Below are 13,765 nucleotides of genomic sequence, written 5' to 3'. Positions count from 1 at the left end.
CTATATACTGATGTGCTACATGATATTTGGAGAAAGAAATGTGTATTTGCATGAAAAAACATTTGAGGAATGTTTTACTATACATAGATGCTTTTGACTCATAAGGGCTTGACTCCAGTAATAATGTCAATGTCTCCACTGTAACCACAGATAGTAACATAGCATAAAGATCAATACAGAGAGATGACTTCCAGAGACAGAAATGTTCTCATAGTCACAACAGAATAGTTATAAACATCAAATCTAGAAGGTTCTCTAGCCTAGAAATGCATGAATGTATAATACAACAAGTAACAATGTGAAAGCACTTTGTAAACTCCAGTGGTAAGGAGCCTTTCTTAAGGTAGCTTTTCCTAGAAATCCATTTAATTGTTGGATTACTTTGGGCAGCGGAATTTTGATTGTCATTCATTCAGGAAGACTGTGTTTCTATTTTTGGTCCTTTCACCCACCTTTCATCCTTCACATAACTGTACAAAAGTTGAAAGTCACAAACCTATAGAAAAGTCTCAGTTTCCTACTGCAGAATTCTTGTCATTTCAGTAGTCACAGTTAAACTTGTTCTAAGTTTTTCAAATCCTCTTTTCCAGGACTTCATATGTTTTGATATTTTTAAAAATTCTTTCTTTCAACTTTCTGGAATAAGAAAACAAGAGTTTTATTTACTTGGACTGTTCTTATTTCCCCCAGGACATCTAAAAACATATAGTAAGAAAGGGAAACTGTTACAACCAAGGACCCCTTAACAGAATATTTCACACAGGATCATAGCAGAATCTTTCTGTAGTTGTCCATATTATTTTCTTTTTCAAAAGATCTGTCTTGGATAAAACAGATTATAACATGGGAGTAATCTGGTAACTTACTTTGATTATAAGTCTTGCTTGCTTCGATTTGGGATTTAGGCATCGTTGTCCTTTATTTTCTTTCAGGGTAATACTGTTAAAAGAACATACAAAAGAGTCTTAAAGTTTAGATGCAAATACATAAACAAAAAAGCCTGCACCATTGTCATCTTCAGCAAGTTCATTACTTACATCACTTCTATTTTGTCACAGTTGTTACTTGGGTAAATTATGGAGGCTTTCTCAATATCTGCCACTTTCACTGCTTTTACTCCAGGGCCTATGCAAAGACAGCGTCCTCTTTTGAACATAGGGAAACCTAGAATAGATCACAGCATTAATTAGTAATGCATCTGATTGCAACAGATGGCTGTGGTTTATAACTGGTGGCGAACGTGAGCAGAATTTTCATTAAGGGTGAAGATAGTAATTTGTCAAATAGCACTTAACACAACTATTACTGGGAAAAGAGTTAAGTAAGATGTTGATTAATTCTCTTTAAATTTGTAAGCGAATCACTAAAAACCGGGAAGCATGAAGGAAGTTTATTGGAGGTGAAGCTTGTTTTGCCCCCTTGATTTTATCCTCAAGTATTTTCCCAGAAAGCTTGTTAACATGATCGCTATATAAAATCTTCTTAATAGACACTTAAAACTGTTGCTAAAGGCTCTTGCCAGATATTCTAGCCAAATCAAAAATTCCATGAAGTCCATAATTTCTAGTTTCAATAATCATCTCTAGTACCTTAAACACATCCATCATTTCTGTGCTAAAGCTGTGTAACTTCTAATCTGTGAGATTAAATATAACTTTATCATGTCTTTTAGGATAAAAGTGGAAGAAAAGACATTTGAAACATTAGAAAAGGAACTTATAGGTTGAGAAATAAAAAGTCCTGCTTACCTTGAACAACCGTAGTACACAATATCATAGCTAAGGCTATAGCCATGCCCTTCACACTCATGTTTGATTTTTTCTGCTGCTGCGATTGCTGCCACTGCTGCTGCTGCTGCTGCTGCTGCTGCTACTTCAGCTTTGCTACTCTTCTTGGAAGGAGTAGAAATGCTGAACATGAAAGGAAATTGACAATTGGTATATATAGAGCATTTTATACACCCGCAATCCTTTTATGGCACAGGAATTTCCCTCTTTGAGTCATGCACCTTTCTTGCTTCCAAGAGTTTCTGTTTTGTTCTCTTCTAAATGCTACTGTCCCTTCCTATTTGTAGTAGTGTTGAAAGTGATAAGAATGTGAAAGCACTGTGTAAACCCAGATGGTAACCAGCCTTTTTAAGATAGCTTTTCCTAGAAATCTGTTTAATTGTGGTGGGCAGCGGAATTCTGATTGTCATTCATTCGGGAAGACTGTGTTTCTGTTTTTGGTCCTTTCACCCACCCTTCATCCTTCACATAACTATACAAAAGAATATTCTGAGAAGCTTTTTCTTTATCATCTAACTTTTTCTTTCCAGTTCAAACTCTTATGATAGATAAGGCCTATATTATTTGACACCAGATGACCTTTTCATATTTTTGCCTGTAAATGAGTGCCTAAAGAAGTTTCCCTGTGCTTCTGTATTTATGTCCATATTGTTTTGCATTTTCAACAATTTTTACTTTATATATTTTATTTATTTTGTTTTGCTTTATTTTATTTTTAAATTTAATTTAATTTAATTATTTTATTTTATAATTATTTTATTCTGCGAAGCTTTTATTACAGGCAGATGGCAGGGGCTCAGTCCTTCGCAGCTGCTTTCCTCATGGCGGTCAGGACGTTGCTCAGCTCCTCCTGCCTTCTCTTGGGGCAGATGTTTGTCCCTACCCTTTTCTTGATGAATTTGAGGGCCCGTTTGACCTTGGAGACCTTCAGTAACTCCATGCCACGCCACTCGTTAGGGGTGAAGCCACACACCTCTGGGATCATGTCCCACACAAACTTAGTGTGTTTGGTCAGGCGCCCACGGTGGTTGTGCCTGGGCTTGCTCACGTTCTTGGTCACCTTGTGGCCCTTATTGAGGCCCACTATAGGGTAGTACAGAGTCATGGCTTCTGCCCTCCAATGGTGGCCATGGCGGAAAACTACTTTATAAATATTTTAGCACTGTTACTTAGTACATGAAGTTGTATGAGTTGTGTTAGGGATCATAAAAAAAAGTGATCCTCTTTCCTCATGTGATAGTTTTACCTCTGAGATTCTACTTTGATGTAATTCCTATCTTTTTTTGTCTTTATCTTTTCCTGTTAAGCTTCCTAAATCTTTGTTTTAAGTGTGTCACTTGTAGACATTTAAGAAAATCATATCCAAGGAGCTTTCTAATGGGTAAGCTTAATAAAATACATTTACTGTTTAACTGGTAATCTGTAATTTTTAAAATGCTTCCTTGCTGATTCTTTATGTTTTCTTTGATTTCTTTCTAACTTTAAATATGTTTTATTTAACTTTTTGAAGCAATTTTTTTTTTTTTTTTTTTTAATGAGATGGGTCTTACTCTGTCACCATTCTGGAGTCGAGTGGCACAATCACAGCTCACTGCAGCCCTGAACTCCTGGCCTCAAGCAGTCCTCCTGTCTTGGTCTCCCAAAGTGCTAGGATTACTGGGATGAGCCACGGTGCTTGGCCTTCCTTAAGTAATTTGAAAGGAATACACTGTTTTACATTTCGATATTCTTAAAATTCTTTAAAAAGATTTTTACTTGAATTTTTCTAATTATTTACATCAACCATCAATAATATTTTTTTAGCTCCTATCTTTGTAACATAAGAAAATCACTGTAACTTTCTTTCAAGAATTTTTCTCCTATTTCCTAGTTTTACCAATAAAAGTTGGTATAATCTGGGAATTTATAGCTGGTTTATTACTTTTAGATTATTATTTTATCTTATTCAACTTCTTTTTTTTTTTTGAGAATTACCATTTGCATTTTATCTTTAAATTATATATTTATTTAGATATAATCCTGCATTTAAATTCTTTAACAACCATGACTAATCTTTAAAACCTCTGAAAGTCTTTACAGTAGTCACCCATTAAATGAGAAATTCTAGAAATAATTCGTAAGTTTTAAATTGTGCACTTTTCTGAGTAGCATGATGAAATCTCACATCATCTTGCTCCATGACTTCATCCCATCACATAGACATTTTATCATCTCACAGCATCACTAGAAGAGTGAGTACAGTACAATAAGATATTTGAAGAGAGACTACACAGTCACTTAACTTTATTACAGAATACTGTTGTAATTGTTCTATATATTACTATTGATGCTGTTACTGTGGCTAATGTATAAATCAAACTTTCTTATAGGTATGTATGTATAGAAAAAACTACAATATATACAGGGCTCAGTACTATCTGCAGTTTCAGGCATTCACTGGGGTCTTGGAACATATCCCCCAAAGATAAGGTGGGGGGGCTAGTATATTTTAATTAATTTCCAAGTAACTGGAATATTCTTTCCCTCTTTTCCGTTAATTCATTTGACATATGTAAATAGAGACTAATTTTTCCTTAGGAATATGGGTAAAGTAAAAGGAATGTGTTTGTGGAGCTCATAAATCCTTATCTGCTATTATTTTTTAATGTTGCTTTTCATTTTCTCAGCATTAGAAACACAGTAGAGCATAGTTAATAGGGGAGGCTCTGGAGTCAGTCTGTGTTCAAATCCACACTCGATTATTTATTTATTTTTGAGATGGATTCTTGCTCTGTAGCCCAGGCTGGAGTGCAGTGGTGTGATCTCGGCTCACCACAGCCTCTGCCTCCTGGATGCAAGTGATTCTCCTGCCTCAGCCTCCCAAGCAGCTGGGATTACAGGTGTGCACCACCACGCCTGGCTAATTTTTATAGTTTTAGTAGAGATGATGTTTTGCCATGTTGGCCAGGCTGGTCTCGAACTCCTAACCTCAGGTGATCCTGCCGCCTCAGCCTCCCAAAGTGCTGAGATTACCGGCGTGAGCCACTGTGCCCAGCCCACATTCAATTATTTATGAACAAGTTACCTCAACTTTTTGAGGCTGTTTGCTCATCTATAGACTGGGGATAATAATAGTACCTTTTTTTTTTTTTTTCCTTTTGAGATGGCATTTCTCTGTGTCACCCAGGCTGTAGTGCAGTGGCGTGATCTCAGCTTACTGCAACCTCCGCTTCCTGGGTTCAAGCGATTCTCCTGCTTCAGCCTCCCAAGTAGCTGGGATTACAGGCATGTGTCACCACGCCCAGCCAATTTTTATATTTTTAGTAGAGATGGGGTTTCACCATGTTGGCCAGGCTGGTCTCAACCCCCTTTTTCATAGGGCTGTTATAAACTAGGTATTAAAAGAGGTAATGCATATTAATCATTTAGAAAAATATGTGGCACTTGAAATGTATTAACTGCTATTACTATTATCAGTGTCCTTTTCTGAATTGGCATACCACATCTAGCTTGTTTTCAGCTGTTTTTCAGCATTAACACAAACACAACCACTTAATAAAAGATTAGTTGACATTGTTATAGCATATCAAAATATTTTAAATTTTAATAACCATGAATATAAAAATAGCACACTAATCATAAAAATCACTTACAGAAAGTGCATGAATGCAATAGCATAGTTCAAATAATACAGACAATAGTGAATATTTCTGCTTACTAGCTAAAGTTGTGTTGTCATATAGCTTTGGGGTAAGAGAATTTCTTAAATAGGGATTCTTAATTAATTTTTTTAAAAGACCCTGGAATTGATATTATTAAACATATTTTTACATTATACTGTTTTAAATAGAAAATAGACATAATTCAAATTTACATAAAACATGACTAAACTCTTCCTTTTGCCTTCACGTGTGAATTACTATTTAGCTGTGTAGAAAAACTGTGGATCACAATTTTCTCCTTCAGTACTCTGCTGGGAGTCCTGGAATGTATCCCCCAAGGATAACGAGGGGGCTACTGTATTTTATTTTCTAGTGTTTTATTTTCTTCCTTACTGCAAAGGTAATATCTGATATATTAAAAAAAATTAGAGCTGGGCATGGTGGCTCACGCCTGTAATCCCAGCAGTTTGGGAGACCGAGGCAGGCGGATCACTTGAGGTCAGGAGTTCGAGACCAGCCTGGCCAACATGGTGAAACCCTGTCTCTTCTAAAAATACAAAAATTAACTGGGTGTGGTGGTGCATGCCTGTAATTCCAGCTACTTGCAAGGTTGAGGCAGGAGAATCGCTTGAACCCAGGAGGTGGAAGTTGCAGCCAGCCAAGATTGCATCACTGCACTCCAGCCTAGGTGACACAGTGAGACTCCGTCTCAAAAAAACAAAAAGCTAAACATTAGAACATATGTAATAAGAAGAACCTTACCACCAGAGATGACCACTATTTTAGTTTTCTTCCCTCTGGATGGATACACACATACACTGGATACACACACACGCACACACACACACACACACACACACACATTTCACCTAATAAGTGCTGTATCAGACTATATCAGGTTCCCCCACGCTGCCCTGCCATGTGTCAGGGACTATAAAGATACTTCAGAAGGAGACAGAGGAGAAGACAGGGAGAAAAAAAAATTCTTCCTTTTCCTCTGTGAGGAAGACTACTGCATAATCTTCCTCACAGAGGCTGCTGCTTGTGTATGACCCTAGAGGAGGGGGCTATCCCTTGCCCATGTAGACACATCTTTGTCTGCTTTTCCTCAGAGCTAAATTAGTTTGAAAACTGAGGGAGGTTTATTTAGTTCTTCACTTCTTCAGGTGATAGATCCAAGATTATGCAGAGTAAGGAGAGGGATTGGTTTTGTGCTGTAACCTTTTCACTTCATCTCCTTCAACCACTAAATAAGCCTAATTATCCTTTAGCAGGTGCTAATATGGTTGCTCTCTCCTTCTATAACACTCTCTCTCTCTCTTTACTGCTCTTCCTCCCAGTTGTTCCTGCCTTAGAGTTTCCTGGAAAGCACTACTCTTTTCTATAGTAGTTCATTTGTTCATTTACTCATTCATTCAGCAAATGTTTATTTTAGATGTCTGTCACATGTCTGGCACTCTTTTGGGTATTAGAGATAGAACAGTGAACAAAACTCACCAAGTTCTTTCCGTGTGTTGCAAATTTCAGAACCTTCTGCCTTATTGTAGAAGTTAGTCTGCCTGATTTCTGCTGGCTCTGTAGATGTGTGGGGTCAGACGTGTCTTCAGGATTGTGACTTGTTCTGGCTCTATACTCTCTGACATCACATGAGGAAGATTATCTTCTTTCACAGCATCTCCTCATCTGGTGAGCCTGAGAGATCCCTATTTTTTATATTGGTATAATACGGTTTTTCTAGCATGGAATGCACTTTCCTCTCTTTTGAATCCTTTCCTTCCTTTTAGTCTTGATGTCTTCATGAAGTCTTTTTCATTACATCGTGGTGTCTTCTTGTCCTTTATACTTTGTAGAACTTACTGTCTTTTCTAACTTTATCCAGTAGAAATATAATGCAACGCATGTACATAATTTTAAATATTCTGATAGCCACATTTAGAAAGTAAAAAGAAACAGATGAAATTAATTTAAATATATTTTCTATAATTAAGCACAAAAATACATTATCATTTCAATGTGTAATCAACGTGGATATAAAAATACTAAACGAAATATTTTACCTTTTATTACTAAGTCTTCAAATTGAACTAGCTACATTTCAGATGCTTGATAATATGTGTTTAGTGGCTACCATATTGGACAGTGAAGGTCTAGTTATTCATTTGGCATGTATTATATGCTGACTCCATACTCCATACTTATTTTAAACTAAAGCTGAGGTTGGAGAGGCAGAGAGATAACTGTCAAACTCCTGTAAATTTCCCTAGTTGCTTTCTTCCTTCTCTAAGTCATTATATCTCATTGCTCTTTTTCTTTGATTAAATGCAAAAAAGATCAGATACATTCTCTGTGTTTAGTAGTGTTGGCCTTTTTTGTTGTTTCCAGAATTGGACTATTTTACTTTATTTTCCCAGGTTCACCTGCTAAAATAAGCTTTGCTTTTAATTTAAAGATGTAGGAGCATCCCAGGAAATGATGGAATACCAGTTTCCATAAGTAATCACTCTTTCAGCTTAAACAATCTGTAATCTGTGATTCTTCTGAAATTTTATTAATGCTCCCAAATTAGCCAATTAATGTAGAATTTTAAAATGTTTCCAAGTTAGAGGAGATTAATGTAAGCTATTTAAAAATAATTTCCAACTCACCATTCACCAGGTCTCTGAATAATATATTGCCTGACAAAAGAAAAAAAGGTAGTATCAAGGATATTTTGTTCAGTTAAGTTAGTGAAAAGTGGGTTACAAATGGATACTAATGTTTCCATTTATTATAAACGAGTATGATTTAAAAGAATCCTGTTTTGAGTGTTAGAAGGCAGGTGACTCACTCCTAGGGAAGAGGTTGCCAGGCATGTAATAGACACCTAAAATAATGTAGATAGACTGAACAGATTAATGTAGAATCCTAAATTCTTAGAAGTACAGTAGTATAGTACCTGATGTTCTTTTATACAGGGACTTAGGCATGCCAATGAATTTAGGGAGCTGCCAGTGGATTTTTTTTTTTTTGAGAGCTCTTAAATAGAATACTACTGTAAGTTTCTTATAATATTATTAAAATAAAACCCAGAAATTAGACAGATTCTGCAGGCTATATTCAAGGTAGCCATTAGGCACTGGGTAAGGCTCTATTTTTTCCCCCAAAACTTGGAGTAAATTGTATAAATAACATTCAAATCATTAAGACATTGAGGAATAGTGCATGTTTTATTGCCACTGAAAAGAGTTTCAAAGTGACGATGAATTTTTGTTTTAGACCTGCTCTATCGCCCAGGCTGGAGTATAATGGCGCGATCTCAGCTGTCCGCAGCATCTGCCTCCCAGGCACAAATCATCTTCCCACCTCAGCCTCCTGAGTAGCTGGGACTATGGGAAGACACCTCCACAGCCAGCTAATGTTTTTGTATTTCTGGTAGAGATGGGGTTTCACCATGTTGCCCAGGCTGGTCTTGAATTCCTGGGCCCAAGTGGTCTTCCCACCTCAGCCTCCCAAAGTGCTGGGATTACTGGCATAAGCCACTGTACCTGGCTGACAATGAATTTTAAATAAGGATGTTTCCGAGTTTATGTTGTATCTCTTTTTTTTTTTTTTTTTTTTGAGACAGAGTTTCACTCTTGCTGCCAGGGCTGGAGTGGAGTGCAATGGCGCGATCTCAGCTCACTGCAACCTCCGCCTGCTGGGTTCAAGCCTTTCTCCAGCCTCAGCCTGCCAAGTAGCTGGGATTACGGGCACCTGCCACCACGCCCAGCTAATTTTTTTTGTATTTTTATTAGAGACAGGGTTTCACCATACTCATGCCTGTAATCCCAGCACTTTGGGAGGCTTAGGCAGGCAGATCACTTGAGGTCAGGATTTCGAGACCAGCCTGGCCACTATGCTTTATCTCTTTCTGGGACTTTGACATAAGAAGAGATTTCCAAAGGTTGTATTCTGCTAATGTAGTCTGGTATTTGAGAATGAGATATACCAGCGCTCACATTTTATAAGGACGACTTCATCCTTGATATTTGCTACCCCAAACATTGCAGTCTCAAGTGCATGCACAAAAGAAGGGCCAGTTTTTAGTGACTACCCTATCACCATATGGACCTTCTCATGCTTGAGAGTGCCACTGGTGGCCATCTACCTTTCCTTGTCAGTATACGTTTGGGGGATACAAATATAATTTTGTTACATTGATATATTGCATAGTGGTGAAATTAGGGCTTCTAGTGTATCCATCACCAGAATAATGTACATTGTACCCATTAAGTAGTTTGTCATCATCCACCACCCCCAACCCTTCCAAGTCTCCGTTGTCTATCATTCCATACTCTATGTGTACACATTATTTAGCTTTCACTTATAAGTGAAAACATGTGTGTACCCAATTTCTTTTTTCTTTTTTCTTTTTTTTAAGACAGAGTCAAAAAAAAAAAAAAAAAAGAGTCTTGCTCTGTCACCCAGGCTGGAGTGCAGGGGCACGATCTCGGCTTGCTGCAACTCCTGCCTCCCAGATTCAAGCAATTCTCGTGCCTCAGCCTCCCAAGTTGCTAGGATTACAGGCCTGTGCCACCGCACCAGGCTAATTTTTGTATTTTTAGTAGAGACGGGGTTTCACCATGTTAGCAAGGCTGGTCTCAAACTCCTGGTCTTAAGCCATCTACCTGCCTCGGCCTCCCAAGATGCTGGGATTATAGACATGAGCCCTTGCGCCCAGCTGGTGTGTACCAAATTTCTGATGTTAAAGGAAAGGCAGTTATTTGTTCCCTGAAAGTTGAGCATAAAAAGAAGAAATAAGCTTTAGTTTCCAGTGGTTAAGGATTTGAAAAATAGTTACTGGTAGTTCAGTTTACTTTGCTTTTTAACTCTGCCTATTCATGCTGATCACATACAGGTTATCTCTATCTTGTTACTGGAATTGGATCGTTTCTCATTGGCTTAATTAAATTTATTGCACAGGAGGAGTCTTCCTGAAACATTTAAGCTATACCTGATTTATTAACTACGGCTCTGTCATTTTCTTATAAATTAATTAAGAGTTTGATCTACCGTTCCTCTTCTGAAAAGAAAACAGTGTTTCTCTACCTTTTTGGTAGAAGAGTTATTTAAAAAAACAGCTATTAATTGTCTCTTTTTTCAACCTGGCAAAGCACAGTATATAAATATTATTTGTTTTATCTCTAACCAAATTTAATTGCCTTGGAATGTTACTTTTTACATTTAGTTAAGAAGCGGGGTCAGGGGACAGCAGCAATGAAAAACACAGGAATTCCTTTCTGGGATGAAACGGGAGTGAAAGGCGTCTCAAAGGTCTGACAGTGTAACTCCCAGACCCAAGCCTCCCTGGAAAATAGAAAATGCAAAAGAAGATTAGAGCAGAAGACTAAATGTGGAACAATTTGGGATAAATAATATCTGACGGTCCTGGTGAGAAAGCAATTAAGAAAGCTAGAGAAGGTGTCTAGAGCCCCATTTAATTTACATTTCATTGAATAACAGGAGAATGCTTATTGTGAGACTTGTTAAAACTTGTATTTTGTTGGTAAAGTTTATCCTCTATTTCCCCATTGTGATTTGTAATAGTAACCCTTAGAAAATTTCAGAATAGGCCGGGCACAGTGGCTCACGCCTGTAATCCTAGCACTTTGGGAGGCCGAGGCAGGTGGATCACAAGGTCAGGAGTTCAAGACCAGCCTGGCCAATATGGTGAAACCCCGTCTCTACTAAAAATACAAAAATTAGCCGGGCGTGGTGGCACGCGCCTGTAGTCCCAACTACTTGGGAGGCTGAGGCAGGAGAATTGCCTGAACCCGGGAGGCAGAGGTTGCAGTGAGCCAAGATCGTGCCACTACACTCCAGTCTGGGCGACAGAGCGAGACTGTGTCTCAAAAAAAAAAAAAAAAAAAAGAAAGAAAATTTCAGAACAGCCAATGTTTATTCCAGGGACTGGATAAAAAGGGAGAAGCCTGTGCTCTTTTCTGCATTTAGCTGTGATAAACAGAATCTCTGATCTGAGGCAGTAACTGATGTCAGTGCAATAGGTAGCCAGCAGGTCAACTCCTGTCCCTAAGGATTTATACCAGATGAAGGTCTTGTGGAAACAGGAAAGGATAGAGAAGGAGGCAGTGAAACTACTTTAAGACTTCAGTGACAGTGCTGCTCCCTCAGTGCCATCCCTCTACCCCACTGCCTTTCTCCTTCTTTAGCTTTTGTTCTAAATAATTTCCTAGAGTCCCAGTAACCCTAAGTGTTATCTCTCTGCTCATTCTAGGTCCCTTTCCTTCCAGAACCCTTGAAGTTTGAGTTTACATTTTTGCAAGGATGCCAGGGATTAGCCCAGTTAGTAGGTCAAGCTTCTAAGGGTTAAATGAGTGGAGGGAGACTTTTTACCTCTACCTGTGGGGTCTTCCTAAAATCTGATGAATATGCAGAGCCCAAAGCTGAGTCTGGAAAGTCAGAGAGGCCTGTGAACATATTCTAAAACTAAGGACTCCAAAAATAGGTCCTAAAAGCCAGGAATCAAGGGTTAGGGGAAGAGAAAAAGAGTTGCAGGTTTAGAATAAGGGGGCAGCAGACCTGAAAATTGCCAAGAAGCAGCATTATAGCTTAATAGCATCAGAGTAATGGGAGGATGGGGTGGGGGTGGACGATGTGTGTGAAGAGACCAGGAAAGGTGCCAAGTTCCTGTTGCCTATCAGTCTGAGGAGGAGAAATAAATGTATTCCTGACATCTCACGTTGAGATTTAGAATACTTTTCTCTCTAGAAAAAAAATACATACTAGATTAGATTTCCAGGCTAGCCTGCTAAAATAGTTTCCTCATAATGAACTTGAAATACAGATTCTAAGTATCATGAGAAAAATCTTGGTAGAAAACAGTAGGTTATCAAATGAACTTTTGAATTAGTTTCCACTAATAAGAGGGGAATCACCTATCAATTAGAATTAAAGAAGAGTTAGCCATACTTTAGTATTTTATCATGGCTTACACATATTTATTAAGATTATTTACTATTCTTTAAAAAGTTTAAAAAATAATAGTGACACTTTTGAAGAGCATTGATTAATTATTTTATCAAATATCCCTCAATTTGTCTTATCTGACATTTTCTCATAATTGGAATAAGGTTTTGTATTTTTGGCATGAAAACTACAAAATTATGTTTTCTTTTCAGTATGTTGTATCAGGGTTCATAATATTGTTATGTGTTATTATTAGTGATGTTTACCTTGATTGTTTTATTACATTTGCCATCTACTAGGAAATACCTTACAGGTTGGAGGAGACTTAGGAGAAATAACTAAATGCAGTGTGGGTTCTGATAGGAACCTAGAAAAAGGACATTAGTGGCAAAATTGGTGAAATTAAAATAAGGTCTAAAGTTTAGTTAACAATATTCCAATGTTCCAATTGGTTCCAAGTACCAATGTTCATTTCCTGTTCTAGATAATTGTACTGTGGTCATAAAAGATGTTAACATTAGGGGAAGAGGAGTGAAGGAAATAAAGGTACTATCTGTACTGTTTTCTGTAAATCTAATATTAACTCAAAATAAAAAGTTAAAAAATAATGCTATGTAACACTTACATAGTGCTTCCTATTTACCACATGTACTCTGCATCTATTAACTCTGGTTCCTTTCAACAACCCTGTGAGGGGAACTGCTGTTATCTCCATTTGTCATATGAGGAGACCTAGATACAGAGAGGTAAGAAGCATGTCCAATGTCACATGGCTGTGAATTGGTCACATAGCTAGAAAGTGGCTGAGTTGGGATTTGAACTGAAGCACTTTGGATCCGGAAATCAATTACAGCGTACTGGCTTTCAATGTGCTATATATGCACATAGTTTAAAAAGATTCAGTTATACTCTTCTCTGAAGCAATCTCTGTTACAAGTTTTTGGCTTTTCTTTTAATCCTTCAAGGAAGAACTTACTTTCGAACATTGATAGGAAGGCAACTCACTTTGGTTTTAATTTGCAATATTCAAAGCTATGCTATGGCCGTGTTTTAGTCTCTCTTCAGAATCTTCTCATGCCGTGCTAACAATTGTAGATAGCAACTGTGTTAGAAACTAGGGAATCCCATCTGAGTTGGTCAAAGTCTGCGAGTAAAGTGCTAATTGCTCATAACTACTATGTTATGATTAAGTACAGTATGATTAAGTAGACTAAAACTTCATTCGGAATTTAACCAAATTCTGCAGTTGCTCTCCTGAGTACTTTGATTAGTATGAATGCTTTTTTCATTTTACTATTGAAATTACATTTTTTAACTCAAAAACTGCCAGCTGTTGTAATAATGGCTTTGTTTGTAGTCTTTAAAATTGAAGAAAGAGTACGACGTGAATTA

At 37.5% G+C, this 13,765-nt stretch overlaps 1 protein-coding gene and 1 pseudogene across 2 annotated transcripts; both read right to left on the bottom strand.

The window, feature by feature from the left end:
- Positions 1–436: 436 nt before the first annotated feature.
- Positions 437–2,050, bottom strand: CXCL11 (C-X-C motif chemokine ligand 11). 2 transcript variants are annotated; one of them, XM_028847939.2, is made up of 4 exons: positions 1,749–2,050; positions 1,038–1,164; positions 867–939; positions 437–632 (listed from the first exon to the last, which is right to left on the bottom strand). In XM_028847939.2, the coding sequence occupies exons 1-4, from the start codon at positions 1,807–1,809 to the stop codon at positions 573–575; spliced, it is 321 nt and encodes a 106-aa protein (XP_028703772.1). In that variant the 5' UTR covers positions 1,810–2,050; the 3' UTR covers positions 437–572. The 2 variants fall into 2 exon arrangements, with proteins under 2 accessions (XP_028703772.1, NP_001028122.1); NM_001032950.1 differs by having other exon boundaries at positions 613–636; positions 1,749–1,809.
- Positions 2,051–2,583: 533 nt separating this feature from the next.
- On the bottom strand, positions 2,584–2,892 carry LOC701396 (large ribosomal subunit protein eL36 pseudogene; annotated as a pseudogene).
- Between the last annotated feature and the right edge of the window lie 10,873 nt (positions 2,893–13,765).

This window comes from Macaca mulatta, chromosome 5 (assembly GCF_049350105.2).
Source record: "Macaca mulatta isolate MMU2019108-1 chromosome 5, T2T-MMU8v2.0, whole genome shotgun sequence".
In the NCBI taxonomy this organism is placed as follows: Eukaryota; Metazoa; Chordata; class Mammalia; order Primates; family Cercopithecidae; genus Macaca; species Macaca mulatta.
The sequence above is the reverse complement of the archived record's forward strand: the minus strand, read 5'-3'. Positions and strand labels throughout refer to the sequence as shown.